General features: G+C 42.0%; 1 protein-coding gene across 1 annotated transcript; it reads right to left on the reverse strand.

The window, feature by feature from the left end:
• Positions 1 to 1296: 1296 nt before the first annotated feature.
• Positions 1297 to 21174, reverse strand: trpm2 (transient receptor potential cation channel, subfamily M, member 2). Its single transcript, XM_061692037.1, has 32 exons — positions 21017 to 21174; positions 19965 to 20133; positions 19542 to 19722; positions 18794 to 18957; positions 18551 to 18725; positions 17520 to 17581; positions 17230 to 17430; positions 17055 to 17157; positions 15860 to 15981; positions 14598 to 14963; positions 14109 to 14246; positions 12079 to 12208; positions 11867 to 12012; positions 10945 to 11057; positions 9778 to 9876; positions 9473 to 9689; positions 8610 to 8728; positions 8397 to 8529; positions 8148 to 8319; positions 7476 to 7656; positions 7218 to 7399; positions 5731 to 5863; positions 4991 to 5078; positions 4820 to 4919; positions 4604 to 4749; positions 4436 to 4491; positions 2729 to 2758; positions 2555 to 2641; positions 2377 to 2455; positions 2202 to 2303; positions 1930 to 2043; positions 1297 to 1849 (listed from the first exon to the last, which is right to left on the reverse strand). Exons 1-32 carry the CDS (start codon positions 21172 to 21174, stop codon positions 1733 to 1735), a joined length of 4383 nt encoding a protein of 1460 aa, XP_061548021.1. The 3' UTR covers positions 1297 to 1732.
• Positions 21175 to 22373: the final 1199 nt, after the last annotated feature.

The raw sequence follows: 22373 nt of genomic DNA on the forward strand, positions 1-22373 counted from the left end.
GTTAGCCAATAGCGACACATCACTTGATTTACGACTTGCTTAACCCGAAATGAAGACTTTCGTGGGCACTATAGTACTCGATTTTTCCCACAACGAATTGACATTTGCTTGATACGTTCGGTGAAGACTTACTTTAATGACATGCAAATACTGTATAGACTTACCTTATGGCTATTACTACCCTGCTTAGCTGCAGCTTGTTTGTTCTAAACTGTATAATTGATGTTACATGATACATTGACACAGCGTTTATATAAATGAACGAGTTTCCTAATTCATGATGTAAAAAAATAATAATTTTATATATATATATATATATATATATATATATATATAAATATAGGTGTGGAGTGAGAGTTCAATTTTGTGTCTCTTTACAGACTCTGGGGGGGACGGACACTTTCTGCAGTACCAGGTGGATTTATGGAAAAATTCCACTATTAATGACATAATTTGTTTACAATAATACACCACAGGATCGCTTGTAACTAAGCCAATCACGGGGCAATATAACCCACGTGTTTCAAAATATTTTGACACGTGATTTGTTGATGCCAGGTGTGGGGGAAACAGCAGGAATGATGAAGGTGTGGAAACCGATACTGGCCTCCTCCAGCTGCAACCACTACATGCTTACACGAAACTACAGTAAATGCTACGTGACAGGTGCAGCGCGCACAAACAATCGCAGGTGTGCTGGCCTGGCAACATTTCCAGAGAGAAGCTGTCACAATATTAGGTACACTTACACAATCCAATGCAATCCCGGGGAGGAGATGAATCCAATCTCTGCAAGTTCTTACATTTTCATATCATCACTTCAACAACATTCCTTGGAAATCACAATTTCCAATCTCTGGTGAGCTAATCTTAGAACTGGCTACTCGTGTGGTGCTTGCAGGTGACCTCGCGCCCGCGGGCACCATGTTAGTGACCCCTAGTGTGGCATCTATAGTACACAAGCAACTTGGGATTCTGCACAAAACAAGGTGGCACAGTGGGTTCATCTACTGTACGTCATTTCAATTATTGAAAAAAATAATAATGTAAATTATTAAATTAAAATTAGATTTCATAAAATAAATACAAATGGTAAAGGTATGTCCAGTATGCGAAGCATGATGGTATACAAAAGAAGGATACATGGGGAACTTTATTGAGTCTTTTTAATTTATTTTTTATTTTTTTTGGGCAGGGGTAAATAAAGAAATGTAATAAAAAATAATGATGTACTTGTTAAGTGTAGCATACAGTAGCATATGAGCTCCTAGGTATACAAAAGAAGGTGCCATAATAGTGCAGCAAAAAGCCTTTATTTATTCATTCATTTAAATTAACAAAAATAATAAACTCTCAATAAATCCCACATTCCAATAAAATTGCAGCAGGAACATATTTACTACATTGTCACACAGAAGTGCGCATTCAAGTAGCCTTTGCAGAGGTTCATATGGGCATTATTGTCTTTTCCTTGTACTGTATTGTACAAGGAAAAGACAATAAGTATAAATGTGGCTTATTATTGTCCAATATAATGATAAATTGTCGGACGTCTGTCCATGGATTATGGAAAGATGCATGTTCTGGAGTTAGCTGTGAGCATTCACCAATAAAAGCAGCATACAGCGGTAACAATGAACACCTGAAACATTGTGCATGCTTTCACTGAGGTTGCTTGACACTTGAGCAGCGTGTATTGATTTGGTAAGACGCAGCGATAGCTGCGTGAGTGTTACGAGTTCCTGTTATGCAGCATGGCGACCCGCCGCAACGAGTCGCTTTGGTCGGAGCAAAGGCCATTTTTGCAGCTCGCCTCCCGCCACTGCAGAGAGCCGCGACTGCACGCCACCTGTGAGGCGGAAAAACAGAAAGAGCTCAAGGCTATCACTCGACGCCGTACCTCGTAGAAATGTGTACGGTGGCTCTCACCATGTTGGCGATATCTTCCGGATCCTCACGTGAATCCAAGTGAAGGTTGATGACTGTGGTTTCCACCCAGGCGTTGTCTGTGTTCCTGACGTCGTCCACGTAACCTTCAAACACCTGAAGGTGTGTCAAAGATGATTACAAAAGAAATTGGAAGAAAGAAGAAGAATATGCGCCTGCGACTGGCATATTTTCTTAAACTTGTATTACAAGAAACACAATCAGATATAGAAACATCCAGACACATTGACATTTAAGTGTTGAAACAGACCTACCAGTATTCCCTCTGCCATTTTTTCATGCAATTTTTCATACAGACTCTTGCCCATGGTTCTCATTAGAGCCAATGGCAGACGTTCAGCAGATTCAACCGGTCCCTACAAAGTTTGTAAAAGGAGGAGTGTCAAGTAAATGTCATCAGGTTAAAAAGCACCGGAAAACTGTACTCACCCCAGGTAGAACCAACATCTTTTGTTGGTCGTCTTCAACTGCCAGAAACTCCAAAACTGAGCGCCCATTGTCCCGCAGGCTAGGAGGGGAACAAAAAAAAAAAAAAAAAAAAATCAATCATATTATTACATGCAGAAATAAGGAAGATTTTCCCCTTATTTACTTTATATGGACCCACCGTGTAATCACAAGGTCTACGTGCAGATTTGGACCCAGATGACTGAGTGAACCTTGACCTCTGATACCGGTCCTCCCTCCAGGGTTTCTGGTGTCAGAAAGGCAAACAAACACATGACATCAAGTTGACTGTATTAAGCCGTCAACAAACTTCCATCCATCCAGAACAGCATACCTGTAATTTTCCAAAACTTCGGAGTCTGATCTGTTTGGAAGACAACAAAATGGAATCAAGTGGATAAAAGAGAGGGTTTGTTCATAAGGAAAATCTCTTGGTGGCCAATCAGCTATAGTGGAACCTCTAAGTCCAAGTACCAGGATGCTGGTTTAAGATGTGCTAGGAATAAATAAAACTTATATTGGCTGCACGGGTAATTGTAAGTAATGCAAAGAAATCTATCTTACAGTATATGTGTAAAATCAAGTTACATTTGAAGTTAAAGGAAATCTATATGTGCCCTGTTGCAACTCATTTTATAATGTTAACTGTTGCACAAGTGTAAAAAGAAATGAACCATTTTCTATATATTAAATAGTAAATCAATAAAAACATGCAAGCGACAACGCGTATGGCAGCCAGCTGAAGCCTCGTGCAATATGCTGATATGTAACGTGACATCATGCCAGACCGGTTCGTAAAACATGCGCGGGTTCTCGCTTTTATGCTTGCTTAATTGAGGTCTCGTCTGATGTGCTAACATCTGACATGATGGCGGTTCGAACTCCCAACTTTTGTGGGACTTTTGCACTATACGTTCTTTTACTAATTTTAATAAACTGTCTTTTTTCTTTGTTTCAAAATGCTTTTAATCATCTAAAGCACATTAAGTTACCTTGTGTATGAAATGTGCTACATAAATAAATTTGAGTTGTCTTGCCTTGCCTTAAAAGGCATATTTTTTTCAAAACAATGCTGGTAGGATTCGAAATGGAACAACAGTGGTCTGTATTTTGGAATAACTGTAACAAAATGTTTCAAATTTAACTCAAGACTTAGTTCTACACTGTAGACGCTTACATTTGCTTATACCACACCTCGTATGATATTTCTCTCTTGACCTGCCTTATGCCCTGACATCTGGATTTTGGCCTGTTTTATTGCCGTTTCTCCTCTTTCCTTCCCCTCCCCTGTTCAAAAAGGGACGAGAAGTGGCGATGAGGGAAGTGAGTGTGGAGGATTCTCCATCAATTAACTGGGACAGTTCCTGAGAAGAACCACTGACCGTGAGGCCTATATTTCGTTAAATCGACTCTCATGCTGTTTAAACTAAGATTGTATAACATTACATCATGTGATGTACTCATTGTGAAACTGGAATCCACCCGTTTACTTCCGCCAACAAATATATTTGCCAAGTACGTTTTTCAGCTGGTAGGTGTGGAAATGGTTCTCACCCGGCTTGTCTGTGAAATTCAGGTTTGTGAACCACCGCAATGATTAACAGATCCATGTAGATGGCGGTGTTGCATCATTTTGGGTTTGAGAACAGTACAGTTCTTCAGTACAAGATAAAAATTAGGTGGCGAATCTCGGCTTGGCACGTCAGTTATGAGGGAGAGAAATGGCAACCCGTTCGAAGTTGGACAAGTACAGGCACTTCACACTTGATACAGTATATGTATAAGTAGTATGAAAAAGCCACTATCGTTCAACTTGAGCCACACGGCGCATTTCTTAGTTGCAAATCTGTTAATAAATTATTATTTTGCCATCAAAACCAATCAGTCTTGTTGTTGTTGTTGTTGCTGTTTTCAGCTTTTTGGTCGGAAACCTGTCTGTTTGGTGAAACCAACCCATGTACCAAAGAAGTTCATCAGATTTCAGACGTTCCACTCTACATTATCGGTCTCCAAGTCTAATTGCAAACAACATAAAACATACCCATCCACATTGTCCTCTGATCTATAATATGAAGGCATGTATGAGCTGAAGCTGACCTAAAAAAAAAAAAAAAAAAAAAAAAAACAACATTTAAAAGAAAGTGAGTAACATAGTGACAAGTGCAGTGTGGATCAGAGGGTGAAATGTATATGTTGAAAGGTTGACTACCTCCCATGGCACCTTCTCCTCGGGTACAGGGAAGCGAGTGACCTTGCTGTTTGGGTAGTGTAACTGTCGGGCTTTGACGTGGAAGCCGTCCGCCCCAGTCACTGATTCCGAGGTTTCTGAAGAGTCCTTCGCTGTTGAAAGTATCGCTGAAGAAAAGGAGAAAATGAACGAATGGAAATCAACACTATGAAATGTATTAAAAACAACAAATACAACAAATTGGTAGCAGACTGAGTGGTTGCTCTTGTTTCCCGGCAAGACCCTTTGACTTCAGACTCTCCATGATCCACTGCAGGCCTTTGGCCGACTGGACAACCTGCAGATGGTATTCAGTGCATCATCATAGAGTATCTTGAGCGAATATTTGCGCAAAGACAGGCTCAAGACCTGCTCCTCCAGTCGGGACAGACGTTTCATCAAGATGGCAGAGCTCATCTCCTCCTCCCGCTCCAGTCTATCGGTTATCGCGCTGACCCTGAGGGATGAAAACACATTTCAACATTATTCAAAATATGACTCACCTCAATGGATTTTTAAAACAGATTTCAGGATTGGGGCAGTAGGGTTGGTTCGTAAGTTGATTTGCCTCACAATTTTGAGGTTCTGGGTTTGAATCTCAGCTCAAGCCTTCCTGTGTGGTGTTTGCATGTTGCGGCTCGGTCCGCGAGCATTTACATTATAAATAGTCCTGTAATATTTGCTGCATTCATTTACCCATGTTTTCCCTATAAATTGGTTAATTAAAATGTATTGTGTATTCAGATCTCATTAATTACTAATTGGAAAAGTAGTTTAAAATCCTGTTCAAGCTTGGCTTTGCCCCATGTAGTGGTTCTTGTTACTTCTCTACACATTCGGAAATAGAAGCCGATTTAAATCAATCGAGGTGACGGACTAATTTAACCCGGCGCACTTCTCTGTTGCTGCAAGCAGCTCTGCCTCCTCCTCAAGCTAAAAACTCATCAAGCTCTAAATGCAATTAAAGTCAATGTGGAGTAGTAAACCGCTAGTCCATGGTGGACCCCACTTCTTGCCCAAAGTCAGCTAGGATAAGGTCAAGCTCTCCCACCACTCAAATGAGGACAAGCGCGATAGAAAATGGACGGATGGATTTCAGGATTTCATACTTTTGCGCCGTGTCCACGATGCATCGCTCCATGGTCTGAGTCTGCTGCTGCTGGGTGGACAGCAGGTATCTGTCTTTCATCAGGGCCTCCCACGACAGCAGCTCCTCTTCTTCAATGTGAGGAAGCTCAGTCCCTGGAAGAGAAAAAAACTATTGGCACACACTATTGACAAATGTGAAGTCGTAGTGAGGTTTACTTAGTTGATGCTCTGTTTGCTAGTAAGCAGACTATCTCACGGTTCATAAAGGATGATGTAAGACTACAAGATTGTACCATATTTGATTATGGGGCAGAAGGAATGGTTCAATCCATCCACTAATTTTCTATAGCGCTTGTCTTAATTAGGATGACAGGTGAGCCGGACCCTTTCCCAGCTGACTTTGGGTGAGAAGTGGGGTAAAGCCGAGCCTGGTCGCCAGTCAATCACAGGGCAAATATAGACAAACAACAATTCACACACACATTCACAACGATGGACAATTTAGAGTCTTCAGTGAATCTTGTAGTTAAATCCATCTTTTTTTCACCTCAGGCGGATGGCAAAGGTAAAACTTTTTTTTAAATGTTTTTTTTAATTTTTTTTTTTACACAGCACCACTATAATACGGTCACCCACGCCTTTATCACAGCTCGGCTGGATTACCGTGATGCACTTCCATCCATCCATCCATCCATTTTGTGAGCCGCTTCTCCTCACTAGGGTCGCGGGCGCGCTGGAGCCTATCCCAGCTGTCATCGGGCAGGAGGCGAGGTACACCCTGAAATGGTTGCCAGCCAATCGCAGGTGATGCACTTTACTTTGGGATAAGTTAGTCCTCTCTCAAACGTCTCCAGTTGGTTCAAAATTCTGCTGTTCGCCTCTTGACTGGAACACGTAAGAGGGAGCACATTACTCCTATTCTGCCCTCCCTTAACTGGTTGTTTATGTACTTAAAAAATGTAAGAGTCTGTTATTTGTTTTAAAATTCTAGATGGCCTCGCCTTACCTCTCTGGGGTGCTCCATCCTCTAAGTCCCGAACTATTGCGCAACCTCCCGGTGCATATTAGACAAGCCCCACTTAATGTCCACTTTTAAAACCCGCCTTAAAAAAACAATTTTTATCTCTTGGCTTTTAACAGAGCATGAGACAACTTTCCCTGTTTTAGTGTATTATTTATTGAGTTTTTCTTTATTGTTTTACTGTTTTTTTAGGTTATGTCATATTCACTTGTCTTGTGTTCATGTTTAATTTTTATTTAGGAACAGCATTTTATATCAGCTGTGTTTGTTTTATCGTGTTTTCTACTACAAATGAAACTGAGTTGAGAACTTAAGATGCATGTTTTGGGAACGTGTGCGCCCCTAGGTTTTACGGACAAGGGGACTTAGCCCCCAGGAGACGCGTAGAATGTAACACGCAAGCACAACATTTCACAAACATTAGGCTTTAAAGACGCCACTTTGTAGAGGAAGCTGGAATACAAGAATGTGTGCCCTCATACTCACTGAACTTTTGTGATTTAACCGGCGGCCTGCAAAGCACCACATTCCTGATGAAGATGTAAAGGTGGCTGAGGATGATGAAGGGAGGAGGGGCGGCGGGACGGCTGTGGTACTCCTTAATGAGCTCGTATCTTTGGAACTTCCATATACGGTCCGAGTTGTCCTGCACTTCCTCGAACGTGAAGCTGCGCCACAGAGAGACTGAGTGTTTGGGTTAAATTCACAAACGCAGGTGAGCTAACGAAGAGGACGAGGACGTACTTGAAGATGGCGATCAGCAGGTTGAGCAGCAGTATGTTGGCAAAGAGGAGGTAAACGCACAGCATGATGATGGTGAGCCACTCGGGGAAGGCCGGGGTTCGGTTCTCATTCAGCACGGGACATTTGGGCTTTAAGGGGTCCGCACCGTTCATGGTACAGGAGTTCAAGTCAAATTCTGAATCTGGAATATGGACATCCTCATGGTTCACTGGTGCTAAAACAGTGTAACCAAAATGGAGTCGAGCCACATAAAAACAAAAATGGAGTCGAGCCACATAATATGAGTCACAAGCTACGAAAATCAATCTAGTTTTCCTCAATCTTCTATTTCATTGAAATGCACTAGTATATTATAATTTTAATAGTGGTGGGATTCCATCAAAACATAAATCTAATTATTTAATGTATTGCAATAACTGGATACAATTTTTAATTGGATACAAATATTTGATGCAATTAGCTATCATTTGCAATTCAAAACAAAAATATTGTGACCGTATTGACGGTATTGGCCTGTAACTAAACCCGCTTTTCGAAATGTTTGACAGAATACAGATCAAGATCATCGAAGCACACCTTTATAGACTTTGCTCTGTGCGCTCCCTGAATTATTTCTACAAAATTAGACATAGAGTTGAGTGCGTCCCATAAGTTTTTGCCGTGTCTGCTCACAATCAACGTTGGTGGGGACGTTGCCGAATATGATGAGGTAGGGCTCGTACACGGCCCCCCGGAAAATCCACTCCAGTCTGTCGTCATTGTGGATCAGGATGCCCTGCTTGGCTACGCCGTACGCCACCACCCAGATACTCAGCAGGAACATGAAGAAGAACATGTCCCTCATCTAGAAAGATAGATGATGCTGGTGAATTGCTTTGTTATCGCTGCTATTTTCAATACGTCCCATCTGGATCCTCTGACCATCCTCCTGACGATGATGATTTTAGGTCCAAGCGTCCGACTGATGCTGAAGATGGCCATGAGACGCAAGCAGAAGACCACAAAGTCGATGCAGAGGATGATCTTGCCAGCGTAGAACAGCTTGGTCGTTAGCCTTGAGGAGACAAACGATGATTAGATTCCATGACGAGCCGGGAGATGAGTTTGTTTGACCTGCAGGACACGGTAGCTCACCTAAAAACGAGGCCTATGATGAAGAGGATGATGGATAGAACATCCAAAATATTCCAAAGCTCTCTAATATACATCCTGGCTTTCTTATGGAACCCAAAGCCATCGGGGTCATAAAACAACTTAGGTCAAAAAAGACAAAGTACAGTGGAAAATCAAAAGAAGGCCCAATTTGTCACACTTTGGTGTGGTGTGATAATATCCACAGAATCGGAAATGGAACAGGGCGACATTGTCAAGACTCTGACTACTCAGTACATATAAGCAACACAATTAATTAAGAATTGCCAAGTAGGACTTTGCCAAAGACTGAGCACTGGAATTTGCCCAGAATGGCCTCTTCAAACGAAATGGCTGATTTCCTGAAACTTTTCCGTGCATCTGGTCATAACAGATATGTCCACACAATTTTGTGTTGATAGGTGAAATTGATGTCACAGACTATTTTATTTTTTTCCATCGGGCTCTGTTGAGTGAGGTTTGAGTGCTCGTGTTCACGACCCCTATAATTACATAACATTGTCACCAGGATGCACTCCCTTGCCAAAAAAATGCATGGGTTTTTGAGACCCAATAAATACAACAATTCCAACATAAAAATAATTTCATTAAGCAGATGCCAATGTAAATACACTCACTAAACAACACATTAATTCTAGAACTACCTATAAAGCAGCAAGAGGTGACAGTATAGCTCTGCAAACACCTTCCGGTTCCCTCTGCATTACCAGGTGAGTAGTTTTACTTTTTCAACGTTTTATTTCAAATGAGCGACCTTTTGTTTACACTTGTATGACAGTTATGAATATAAAAATGTTAGTTTAAACATGGCCTGTTCATTTAATAACCTGCAAGACGCTTCTTACCTGCCGGACTTCCTCGCTCACCACAGAGAAGAGCCACACATACAGCAGAATCTCTGCGGGGGAGGGTGTGGTCTGGAAGTCCATCATCAGCACCACTGCAAAGAGGAAGAGGAAGGCGAAGTAGGACACAATATTCCAGTAGAACTTGACTTGCGGCGAGCTGTACAGGCAGGCCAGTCTGGACCAGCAGTTGAGAGACTTCATGGTTGTGAGGTCACTATTGGGGTTATAAAGGGCCATTATCATTATGCATTTTAATAGGATGCTGTTATACTTGTAGATGTTATACATAAATGTTTACTCACGGGCTTTTAGCTTTAGTTCGGAGCACACTTCCCGTAACGCTCGCCACGGTCTTGATATCTTCCTTTTTCTCATTTTGCTTCTGGATCAGCTCGTCGGGTCTAGTAGGAATGAGGAAACATTAATTCATGACGTGATAGAGTTTGTTCATAAGGAAAACCATAGTAGAGAACCAGGCCTACATCCATTTTCTATAGTACTTGTCCTTATTAGGATTAGGGGTATCCCAAGGTACAACCTACATATTGATGACCATTCACCCTCACATTCACAGCTACGGTACGGACAATTCGGTCTTCAATTAACCTAATGTACGCTTTTGGAGTGCGGGAGGAAGCCGGAGTACCCACAGAAAACCAACGCAAGCACAGTGATAACATGCATCTCCACACAGGAAGGCCAGGGCTGAGATTTAAACCACAGAACTGTGAGGTAGAGCATGCTAACCACTACTCAAAGAACCACGAATCTCATTTTGCAGTCCCAAACACAGGATACCCAATCAAAGAGATATTGCTGTCATCTGGTGGAACAATCAAGTATGGAAACATAAGCTTAATGTTGATGTACGGTACTGTATTATTTGCTTATTATTGTAAAGTGATTTAATTATAATTACTCTGTCATACACGGTGCTGTCTCATAGCACTGCATTTCTTGCTGGGCAGCTCGGTGCACTAGTGCTTAGCGCATCTGCCTCTTGTTCTCCCAGTGCTTGCGTGGGTTTTCTCCGAGTGCTGCGGCTTTCTCCCATGTTCCAAAAACATGCTTGTTCGGCTCACTGAAAATTGTCCATAGGTGTGTACGTGAGCGTGAGTGCTTGTTTGTGTGTATGCGCTTTGCTGGTTTACCCGCCGCACTAATGAGGACAACCAGTATAGAAAATGGATGGATGGATATAAAATGGACAGACCTATCTTTGAGCCTTCCCCTTTAAAAAGTGAGATAATGAACAGAAAAGCAAGGATGTCATGACCTCATTGTACAAGTATAGCACTGACCAATAGGCCAATTAGATTGCAGTCAGCCCCTAAATGGCTTATTTACATAGTATCTGGGGATGGCTGTACAGTAATTATGATTTGATTGTACATGCTGCAGGAAACATCCAATCGGATCGCTGCAGTGTATTTCCCAATGCTGCTGTGCTCCAGTGAGGTGAGGGTCACCTGTAAATCAGGAACCAAGTGTAGATAAGAGGGAAGAAGATCATGCAGATTGTCACCCTCCACACAGGATTGTCCACTGAAAGCTCACCACACCAGATCTCTGTCAGCAGGGCCTGGTGACACACACGCACACGCACACGCACGCACGCACACGTACGCACACGCACACACGTCATACAGCCAAAACATTAGGTACACCTGCAAAATCTAAAATGATCCTGTGCATCAGAAATAATACTTATTCTATAGCTTTTGTTACTTTATTTCATTTCATTTTATTCCAAGTGGAGCAACGGGTGTTGACAAACACAGCAAATTATGGAAGCGTTGGAGTGATTGTTGGCTCCAGTCTTGTCATGTAAACGGTGTACAACTAGTTACTGTTCTTAAGTAGACTTTTCACTATATTTTGTTGTTCAACATTCAGCAATAAACTTTCACTTTTACTCCACTACATATCAAAAATAAAATGTATACTCTTACTCCGATACATTTCACCTAACTATCTTTTGTAAGATTTAAATATTATTTAATTTAAGATGGAAGAAGGAATTGTTTTCATCCAACATCGGAGTAAAAGACTGCTGATAGAATAAAGTGCATAACAAAAGGGACAGAAATAAGCCTCCGTCCAACCTTTAGAATCATGTCGAGGTTGAATCAAGTAATTGATATTAATCAAGTGAAGTAGAAATATGACTGTTGTTTTAATTATCATGAGCTTGTTTCGGCATATGGTTAACGTGAAGGCCACGCTAACATGTGCTAGCGAACGTCGCTCATTAGCCAACACGCAGATCTTAAATTACACAACTGTGGTAAGCATTAAAAAAAACTATACTGACGTTATTTTCTGTTAAGATATTTGGACTTTCACTCACGTATTAATATCAGGAACTTAATAAAGGCTGGTTGGCTCTACCTGGACACCTGACAGGGCCACAAAGCTTTTACAGTTAGCCTCCAGCGCTAGCCTCAGGCACGTGGTCTTCCCCCAAAATGGCGACACGCGAACCAGCAGCTTCTTAGCCCGCTCCTCTCCACCGCTGTAACACTGGGTGAAAACGCCTACAACACAAACGCACACAATTCTCTGGACATGTTTTCTCCCCCGTGTGTGACGTATAATCGTACCGATGGCGCGCATCTCAAAGTGATCGGCCAGCTCTCGCATGTCCGCGGCCTCGTCCGCATCGCTTCCCTCCTGGGCCATCTTCCTCAGGATCTTGCAGGCGGCCAGAGCGGCGGACACGCAGTCTGTACACTGTGCCAATCGGCGTACACTGAGTATATTATACAAATACACAATACGGAGCAGTGTTTCCCGACCTTTATTGAGATAAGGCACACGTTTTACATTACAAGTGGCAACAGTACTGACTCTCTGTACTTAAGCAGAAGTACAGGTGCTTGGATAAAATAAAGACTTTGGTGAAAGTACAACCCCAATTCCAATGAAGTTGGGACGTTGTGTTAAACATAAATAAAAACAGAATACAAAGATTTGCAAATCATGTTCACCCTATATTTAATTGAATACACTACAAAGACAAGATATTTAATGTTCAAACTGATAAGCTTAATTGTTTTTAGCAAATAATCATTAACTTGGAATTTTATGGCTGCAACACGTTCCAAAAAGGCTGGGACAGGTGGCAAAAAAGACTGAGAAAGTTGAGGAATGCTCATCCAACACCTGTTTGGAACATCCCACAGGTGACCAGGCTAATTGGGAACAGGTGGGTGCCATGATTGGGTAGAAAAGGAGCTTCCCTGAATTGCTCAGTCATTCACAAGCAAAGATGGGGCGATGTTCACCTCTTTGTGAACAAGTGTGTGAGAAAATAGTCAAACAGTTTAAGGACAATGTTCCTCAACGTACAATTGCAAGGAATTGAGAGATTTCATCATCTACGGTCCAGAGAATCTGGAGAAATCACTGCATGTAAGCGGCAAGGCCCTAAAACCAACATTGAATGTCCGTGACCTTCGGTCCCTCAGGCGTCACTGCATCAAAAGCCGACATCAATGTGTAAAGGATGTCACCACATGGGCTCAGGAACACTTCAGAAAACCAATGTCAGTAAATACAGTTCGGCGCTACATCCGTAAGTGCAACTTGAAACTCTACTATGCAAAGCAAAAGCCATTTATCAACAACACCCAGAAACGCCGCCGGCTTCTCTGGGCGCGAGCTCATCTAAGATGGACTGATGCAAAGTGGAAAAGTGTTCTTTGGTCCGACGAGTCCACCTTTTAAATTGTTTTTGGAAATTGTGTATGTCGTGTCCTCCGGGCCAAAGAGGAAAAGAACCATCCGGACTGTTATGGACGCAAAGTTCAAAAGCCAGCATCTGTGATGGTATGGGGCTGTGTTACTGCCAATGGCATGGGTAACACACACATCTGTGAAGGCACCATTAATGCTGAAAGGTACATACAGGTTTTGGAGAAACATATGCTGCCATCCAAGCAACGTCTTTTTCATGGACGCCTCTACTTATTTCAGGAAGACAATGCCAAACCACATTCTGCACGTGTTACAACAGCGTGGCTTCGTAGTAAAAGAGTGCGGGTACGCGACTGGCCTGCCTGCAGTCCAGACCTATCTCCCATTGAAAATGTGTGGCGCATTATGAAGCGTAAAATATGACAACGGAGACCCTGGACTGTTGAACAGCTGAAGCTGTGCATCAAGCAAGAATGGGAAAGAATTCCACATACAAAGCTTCAACAATTAATGTCCTCAGTTCCCAAACATTTATTGAATGTTGTTAAAAGAAACGTTTATGTAAGACAGTGGTAAACATGACCCTATCCCAGCTTTTTTGTTAATAAGTTAATGATTATTTGCTAAAATCAATAAAGTTTATCAGTTTGAACATTAAATAAATGGCTTTGTAGTGTATTCAATTAAATATAGGTTGAACAGGATTTGCAAATCATTGTATTCTGTTTGTATTTATGTTTAACATAACATCCCAAATTCATTGGAATTGGGGTTGTAGAAGTAGTGATTGAACTCCCTTATTAAAGTAAAAGTTAAAAAGTACAGACTCTGAAATGAGATACGCATATGCAATACGAGCCCATCTCCCCCAAACCCCCTCTCAGTCATTGGGAGTCACTGGTAAAAACTATATTCCAACTGTGATCTTGCTTACCTGTTCCCAGGAGATTTCAGACAGCTCCCTATTTTTCTGGACAACGGCCCAAAGAAAAAGGTCTCTGGCTGGGTCTCTCTGGGCCTCGGCGAGGTGCACCCTGAGAGGAGCTTGTGAACTTGACATACTCCTCGACAACTAGAAGGACAGCGGAGGGAATCAAGCAACGCGTTTTGCTGTAATGACTTTGCGTGAACTATTTATTTAAAGTCCATCATAGTTTTAATCCTCTCAATGACGTGCTTTGCTTCCATTTGTTTTCTATCTTGTTAAAATTACTCTTGCGAAATCATTAAAATGATAATATATATATATATATATATATATATATATATATATATAATAGATGAATGTCATTCATTATTAAAAATAACATAATTTCATGTAATTTATGCAAATGTCTTATTTCAGAAGTGCGTATCAAACTGGTAGCCATTTGCATTCATCATTACCCAAGAAGTATTATTGCCCTGATTTAGAGTGTCTCACCGATGCTGCGTCCTCCATATTGAAGTGGTACGTCATGGTGGGCGGCGGGTAGATGGGCTGGGTGAAGCTACCTAATAGGTGGCGCACTTCTTCCGACACGTGACTCAAGGCGATGCCCTCGCTTTGCGCCGAGCGCACCCGGTTCCTGACGGCGAACACTTTCCTCCTCCGGAAACAGGAAGCGCGGACGCGCTTGGCCAGCTTGCGCAGGAAGAAGCAGTTGGGTAGCTGCTTGTAGAGCTCGCACAGAGTGTCTTCGCTCTGCAGGAACTCCCTGAGATTCACGCCGTTCTCCAGCAGGAGGCTCACAAACTGAGGCTTGTTGCTGGCCAGGGCTGAGAACATGGCCCAGTGAAGGTCACTGGACTGGAGGACGGGGAAAATATAGAACATGGCACTTAATCCATCGCTTCGGCAGACGTTTATATTCATCAACAAGAATCAAACCGTTTACTGCCACTGACGTATATATTCGTCATGTACGTTTACATGTGGAAGACGGTCTCGCCCACCTTGTCTGTGAACTTCAGGTTTGTGAAACAACTCTCATGACTAACATGACTTTGTTGTTTTCCACTTTTTGGTCAGCGAAACCAACCCATGTTATACTGCTGATTACAAAAGAACAGAAAAAGCTATACACTTTTAATTCTGGTGAAAGAAGAAAGACTACTCTTTCTTTTGGTAGGTTTGCTGCTTCTACTGTCACGGAACACAATATTCTGTGGCTCTTGAAAGATCACTCAAAATGGTCCAAAACGGCTGGCAATATGGGGAACTGAAAACGGCTAGCAGCGAATAAGTTAATAGGGGTACGACAATCGGGACATGAGGATAAAACAATCTATTCCTAGGGGCTGACAAGCGGGCTTAATTTGAGTTGACTCAGCAAAGGCTCAGTGATCAAATGTCAGATGTGATTATCCTGTGCGATTGCCCTGTGGTGTGAGGTATGTTAAGAGTATTTTTTTTCCCCCTCCCTGAGTCACTCGGATAACTGTCAGGGCTGACGACCGCAAACCTGTTCAATATGTATAATGGCAAACCCTGATGTGTTTGGTCAACACAGAGTTGGGCTGAGCCAAGAACTCCACCATTGTGCTTAGTACAATTTGGCTAAAGTGACTGTTGAAGTTTTCTCAAATATTAACAATAACAGTCCTAATGCAGTTCGTAGAGGTTCTATGATAGTGGCAGTTCGAATGTAAAACCAAACAAATTCCCTGGCCTCATTGCTAGCTGCGCGTCTCAGGGCGTCTCACCTTCCACTGGCTCTCGTCGGTGAAGATCTCCGTGGCGGCTATGTCCACTCTGTTCCAGACTATAGCCAGCTCCAGCTGCCTCCGCCAACCCTCCATTACCTGTGATGAGCTGGCCCTCGAAGCTGAGAAGTGTGACAGCACACAAATAAGGAAACCTCCTCATTGGGAGCTCTGCATTACTGGCAGGTGGTACAAACGCCCCAAAAGATTGGGCCAGCGATGGATGCTGTTTTTGTTTCGGATTTGTACATATTTTGTAGAGTTTCAATTGGAAAGAAATGTATTTAAATTAATTTGAAAATTAACCATTTTTAATGTAATATACCGCAGCGAATTAATTGTGAAATGGCTGTCTACTGTATAATAAACTTGTCATTTAAAAAATACATTTTCTATTTAATGGAGAGCACGGATTAAATTTTACTTATTGTAAATACATTACACAATTATAATAACAACAACAATGAGAACCGCAATCACTGATAAGAATAACAACAAAACTAATAATCACCATCAACATTATCATCATCCTCATCATCACCAAAAATAATATTAAGAAACTTGTGACAATGCCATTTTCAGATCAATATGTATTTTATATTTCATACATAGTCATGTTTATATTACAAAATAACTGTACTTAAATGTACTGTACTACTCACCTTAAAAACAAATAATTAAAACAATGTATATGGATGTATATTCAATACAGAACATGTCAAAGTCAATCAAGAAAATGAAAAGTAATACTAACAATAATAAATAAATAATAAAGTAATTTGAATTGTAAAATGAAAGTGCATGAACAACTTTATTAATTCATAATTATACCAAATAAAATTAACATTCTGTTAATTAATTGTTTGAAATGTGTTTAAAATACTGAATATTATTATTATTATAAAAATGCTACGAAACATCTCAGACACTCTATTTGTGGCACTGTGCGTCAGGCCCATTAACTGCCTAATTGGTGCAACACAGTGGATGCACTCTCCCTGGATGTTTTGATGAGGAGGTTCGGGTTGCCAGTCAATTCCTGAGCTCCCAAGCGCACTGTGGCAGAAGATCTTCGCTAGCTAATTCAGCAGAAAGTCTGCCAGGAAATTGTTTTAGTGATATCAATGGAGGCCAGCGATGGAAACCATTTTGAAGCATGCGGAATCAACTAAAAGCATTCTAAGTACAAGCTCACCTTTAAAGAGTGCTTGTAGAATGGCCACATCTACATCTCCGTGACTGTCTCCGCCTCCTCTGAACACCGTCAGCAGGTGAGACATCCTGATGATGTCCTGAATCTGGCACAGGAAGTAGATGCACAGGCAGACCAAATAAAAGAAGAAGAATAGAAGGGGATTGTGTTCACTTACCTTTTTGGTCCACTCGATTATCTTGAGGTCGGTGAAGTTGTCGTACTCCAGGCTGAGGAACTTCTTGAGCAGGCGGTGGATGAGACCGATGGTGACCTGGCTTACGGGTAGTCCCGCTGCATGGGCGATCACGTCGGCCATTCTCCCGGAGCCCTCCAACAGCACGCACGGCGTGTCGTTGAGCATGGCCGTGTAGATGGTCTGGGAAGAGGAGGATGCGAGACGGTCGGAAAAGGAGAAGACCACGGAAGCTGGCAGTGGTGAAGGTGAGGACACTCGGGAGAACTCACATTGAGAGTGCCTGCTCCTCCGTCCAGAACCACACACACCACAGGGATGGTCACTCCAACAGCTGGCAATGTAAATGTAAATTAAAAAAAACAATACTTGAAACACTGATTTCAAAATACATCGTGGAGAAAGTGGAAGTGAAAAGATGGAGTGTGTCTTGGGGTAAATCCTAGTCTAGTGTTTTTGGAGCTACAACATCCATAGTGCAAAGTCCGTTCCGCAAAGTTCGTATCGCAACGTCGTCAGCATTTTCGCTGCGCAACTTTCGTAACACGATCGTCGTAACGCAAGATTCGTAATGCAGATTCCATAACACGACTTTCGCCAAGTTTTGGAATGTGAATTTTGGAACGTGACTTTCGGAACCTGTCTTTCAGAACGTAATGTCCATAACGCAATTTTCTTTAACACGACATTCGTAACACAACTTTTGCTATGCGACTTTCGGAACACAACACCACACATTCCGTATCACAACATCTGTATTATGCCTGCATCGCAATGGGTGTATTGTATATTGTATACACAATGCAACAACCGCATCACAACTTTCGTACTGCAATGTTTACTTAGTCATGTTTGCGTCACCATGTGCAGATGGAAGTATACCGCATTTGCATCCATATCATTTAATTACTTCAACCTCGTATCGCAATTTTGGTTTTGCAACTTTCATATTGCCCTGTTCGCAACGCACGGTTCTCGGGCAACTTTGGAACGGTCACTTTAGTACGGCACCTTTGGTATGTCAACTTTGGCATTGCAATGTTTGTATCGCCACCTTCATACCACGGAATTCATATCACAACTTTCCATATTTCAACATCTGCGGCGCATTGTCACTCGCATCTAAGCATTCCATACCGCAACGTCCATAGCGCAATACAATCGGCATCCTAGTAAGAGCACACCGTTCCTATTGCAACGTTGATGTTTGTTCGAGATAGCAAATTGGGTTCATTTTTGGTTCAAGGGTGCAGCATGCCCATATGATGTAACCGTAACGGTGTGCTGCAGCTGTCGCTTTAACCTTTGTTTCCAAGAGTCTTTCCGGAGATGCACTTCTCCAGACGACTCCTCAGATCAATCTCGACACCGTACCGGCCGTGAGTGCCGTCGTCTACCAACAGGAAGTGGGTGTGGTTGTTGTCAAGGCAGGGCAGTCGACCCTTGACGTCCATCGGGTAATGAGCGGGGAAACAACCCTGTGGAGAACGCGGGTAATTGGACCGCAGATGATGCTTGCGATCCCACTAAAGTGTATTCATTGTACCTGCGAATGCACCAGCACTTCTTTGTTGTGAATGACTCCCCATGTTGCCAGTCCAATGGTCACGATCTGGCCCTGCATGGAGCTGCTCAGGGAGTAATCCCTCACCGCCTGCCCTACATGCTTCATGACGCCAGTGTTGGTTCCCCCCGTGATGATCCATGCACCTGCACAAACGCAGGGCGTCGTCCTTCGTGACGTCCACGCCAAACTCATTGTTTTGTGCTCATGTTTTTCCCCACAAGTTCTGGAATTTCTCCGGTATTCCTCATTGCTCCACTTCTTCTTTGTTTAAATTGATTGCTATTTTCCCTATTATTAGTCTTTTTGGTATATTACTATTTTCCCTACTCGTCAGTCGCGCTTTGTTTATTAGTCTTTATTTTCCCCTACTTGTTAATAGCACTTTATGTTACCAGTTCTCTTATTTTATACATTGTTTGAACATACTCTACCTACTGGTCAGTAGCACCTTTTTGTTTTCACGTTATTGGAATAAATCAGCCTTTTGAGACTCTTTTGTGATAAAGGCGTGACAAAGCTCACACAACAGTTTCGTAGTGCCACTTTTCGTACAACGTTTATACTGCAACCATCACATCACAACTTTAGCAGAGTGACTTTAGCACTGTAACTGTAGTAGGGTAACTTTAGTAGCGTAATCCTCGTCGCAATTCTTGCAGCGTAACTGTTCATACGCAACCTTTGCATCGCATTGTTCACATCGCAGCTTTTCGTTGCTTGCCAATACCTGTTGTTTGGGCCACTTTGATGAGACCTCTTTGGAAGACGTTCTTGAGACGGGTCTTCAGGTAGAAGTTCTTGGCTCCTCCAGTGACAGAGATGAGAAGGTTGGGTGGAGGCACTTTCCATTGTTCTGTCATCAATTGGTACAGCATCTCAGGACTGGTGTCTGTGGACACTCGGGCATACTGACCATGAAGAAAGGAACATCCCTCAGTCATTATTTGAGTGTCTAGTACAAAACTTCTAATCTTTAGAGAGCTAAGGATGTCATGGATATTTTGAATTGTGGGCCTGTGAAGCCATTTGAGACCCTTATGGGCTGTATAAATAAGCTTAACTGGACTTTTCTTGTGTTTTACTGACAAAGTTATATCACAATACGGCCCTAAATGACAATTTAATCCCTCAGATATCTTTTTTTCCCCACCTTGGTAGTCGTCTGCCGCAAACCACCAAAGTCGATCTCCCCGAAAGCATCCGTTGGTACTTCACGGACGTGCGTGTTCGGGTCCCAGGTCCCGCCGCTCGAGTCCTCCGTCCGGACGGCGTCGGCGACGTGCTCGCTCTTGGAATAGCCGCACACGCACACATCCTCTCTGCGGTGAGTCGAGGAACAGCAAGCAGAGTTAAACTACAGCGGTGCCTTGAGGTTCCAATGACCCGACTGTTTTTCAAGGTACAAGCCATTGTTCGGCCAATTTTTTTGCTTTGACTTGCGCGCATACACTTACGATACGAGTTTCTGACTTGTATCTCAGACTCGACTCATTTCACAACAAGCGGCACTTCGGCACATAGAATTAGTAAACACTCCCAGCGGAGGTTTAGTGTCAAACTGAAAATGGAACAAAGTGAATATTACACATATTTAAAACAACCGCACAACTTTGCTTGAGGAATGCCAGCGGTAGCTTAATGCTAACACGTAATGGGGAAACTCCATTAACAGGCTTACAGATAGCATCTATGGGGCAGTGTTATAACCCTTTAAGCAACGGATATTTGAAGACTAATGGCGCAGCAGACATTAATCACAATCATATTCTTTATCTTCTGCGAAGAATGACTAATATTAGTGCCGTACTAAAGAGCTGAGAATGTCTCCATATACATACAGTATCCATCTGCTCTGCCACCAGGTGGTCAAGGTGGGAACACCAGAAGGAGCAGTACAATGGCCTTTCAATTGATGCAAAGCACAACAGAACTTAGTTTTTTATTATGTCATAACTGTATGTTGTTTTAATTTTATTTTTAGAAAGCAACATTTTATAGAGTGCTACTTTTCTCATTTGAAAACATAAAATGTTTTGTTGTTTTTTTCTGGAGGCTGGAACAGATTGATGGCATTTCCATTCATTTCAACGGGGAGAGATGGTTTTACTTACGAGTGTGCTCACCGAACTAATTCAGCTCGTATCTCAAGGCACCGCTGGACAAGGTCTTCCAGCGGATTCAAGAAAGCAAAAGTCCCCTTACCTGGCACCTTTCTCAAAGAACCAACACTCCTTCTTGCGGATGTTCTGTCGAATCCAGGTGACGTGCTGGAAAGTGGGCGACAAAGAAACCACCTTCAAGGCTGTGCCGGCACTCAAAGTCAGATTTTGAATCAGCTGAGACCTTCCCGTCTCCGCCATGACTGTGGAGGCAAGCTTGGCTAGGAGTGATAGCAATAACACTCCAACAGTTCCTTGAGTCTAGCCTGTTTGTGCTGTCTCATCGCTCTCCGACTGTGATGTCAGTTTGAGCTGAGACGGCTGCCAAACCTCCCATTTACTGTAAGTCAGACGCCAGGCTGGATCAATACAATTACATCACTGGTGGCGGATAAATTACAGCTTTTTAACACAAAAGTCATAAAAACGAAAAATGAAAAATGAAAACACAGTTTGTATCGCATAAAAAATAAATAACTGGTCAAATGTATACTCAGTATTCAATATAGCAGTCTCCACTCACTTTTGCTGTCCCAATACTTTTGACTGTCAGCATAATTATTACTTAATTTTTGTATTGCATTTTTTTAAGTGACAAAAACAGCACGCTACAATAGTATACTTTATAAAAACTTAGCGTAATGACATAATTAAAGATAGAATTGAACCATTTTTGTCACACTTTTATCCTTCAATGCACATTGTGCTGCTCATTCTGATGTGTACACCCTGGCCACCTGGGGGCAGTACAAGAAAGACACGGATATACTATGGCTCCTCTCTCGGCTTCTCAGTACTGCAATAATATGAGTCGCTCTTCACAGAGAATAAAGAATATATGCCTGTGAGTATTGTTATATTATACGTCTACATGTGTTGCTGTTTGTGTTCAGATATCCGTTGCTTAAAAGGTAACAACACCGCCACAGAACTGCCAAACTTGCTAACCACTATTTCACCGTACTGCTGGGAGCAAATTTACATGATTGAATTTCGACTTTGCACTCGAGACAAGTACTTTTTTTTTTTAGCTGTTGCACTATAAAATTAGTGTATATTCCCAACATGGTATGCCTTGATACGGTTTGTTTCAGTTTGATTCCAGACATAGTTATTTTTCTGCAGGAAATTCATCTTGAAATTCAGATTAATAGTGAATGCTCTTTCCTTTCAACTGTGTCAAAATAAAAACATAAAACACAATAAAATCAAATTCTCATTCCCATCAGTAGTGTCAATAAAAATGTTACGATATTGATTGAAGTTGACAAGAAAAAATGTAGCTCGCTTCAATTGTATCAAAATAAAGTTTACATTTTTTCAATTAATTTAAAATTTCCAAAGGGAATAAAGTCCTTTTGAAAATCATAATAGATTTGCTAATGTTCCCTGTGTATAAT

Source organism: Phycodurus eques, chromosome 12, assembly GCF_024500275.1.
Source record: "Phycodurus eques isolate BA_2022a chromosome 12, UOR_Pequ_1.1, whole genome shotgun sequence".
NCBI lineage: Eukaryota > Metazoa > Chordata > Actinopteri > Syngnathiformes > Syngnathidae > Phycodurus > Phycodurus eques.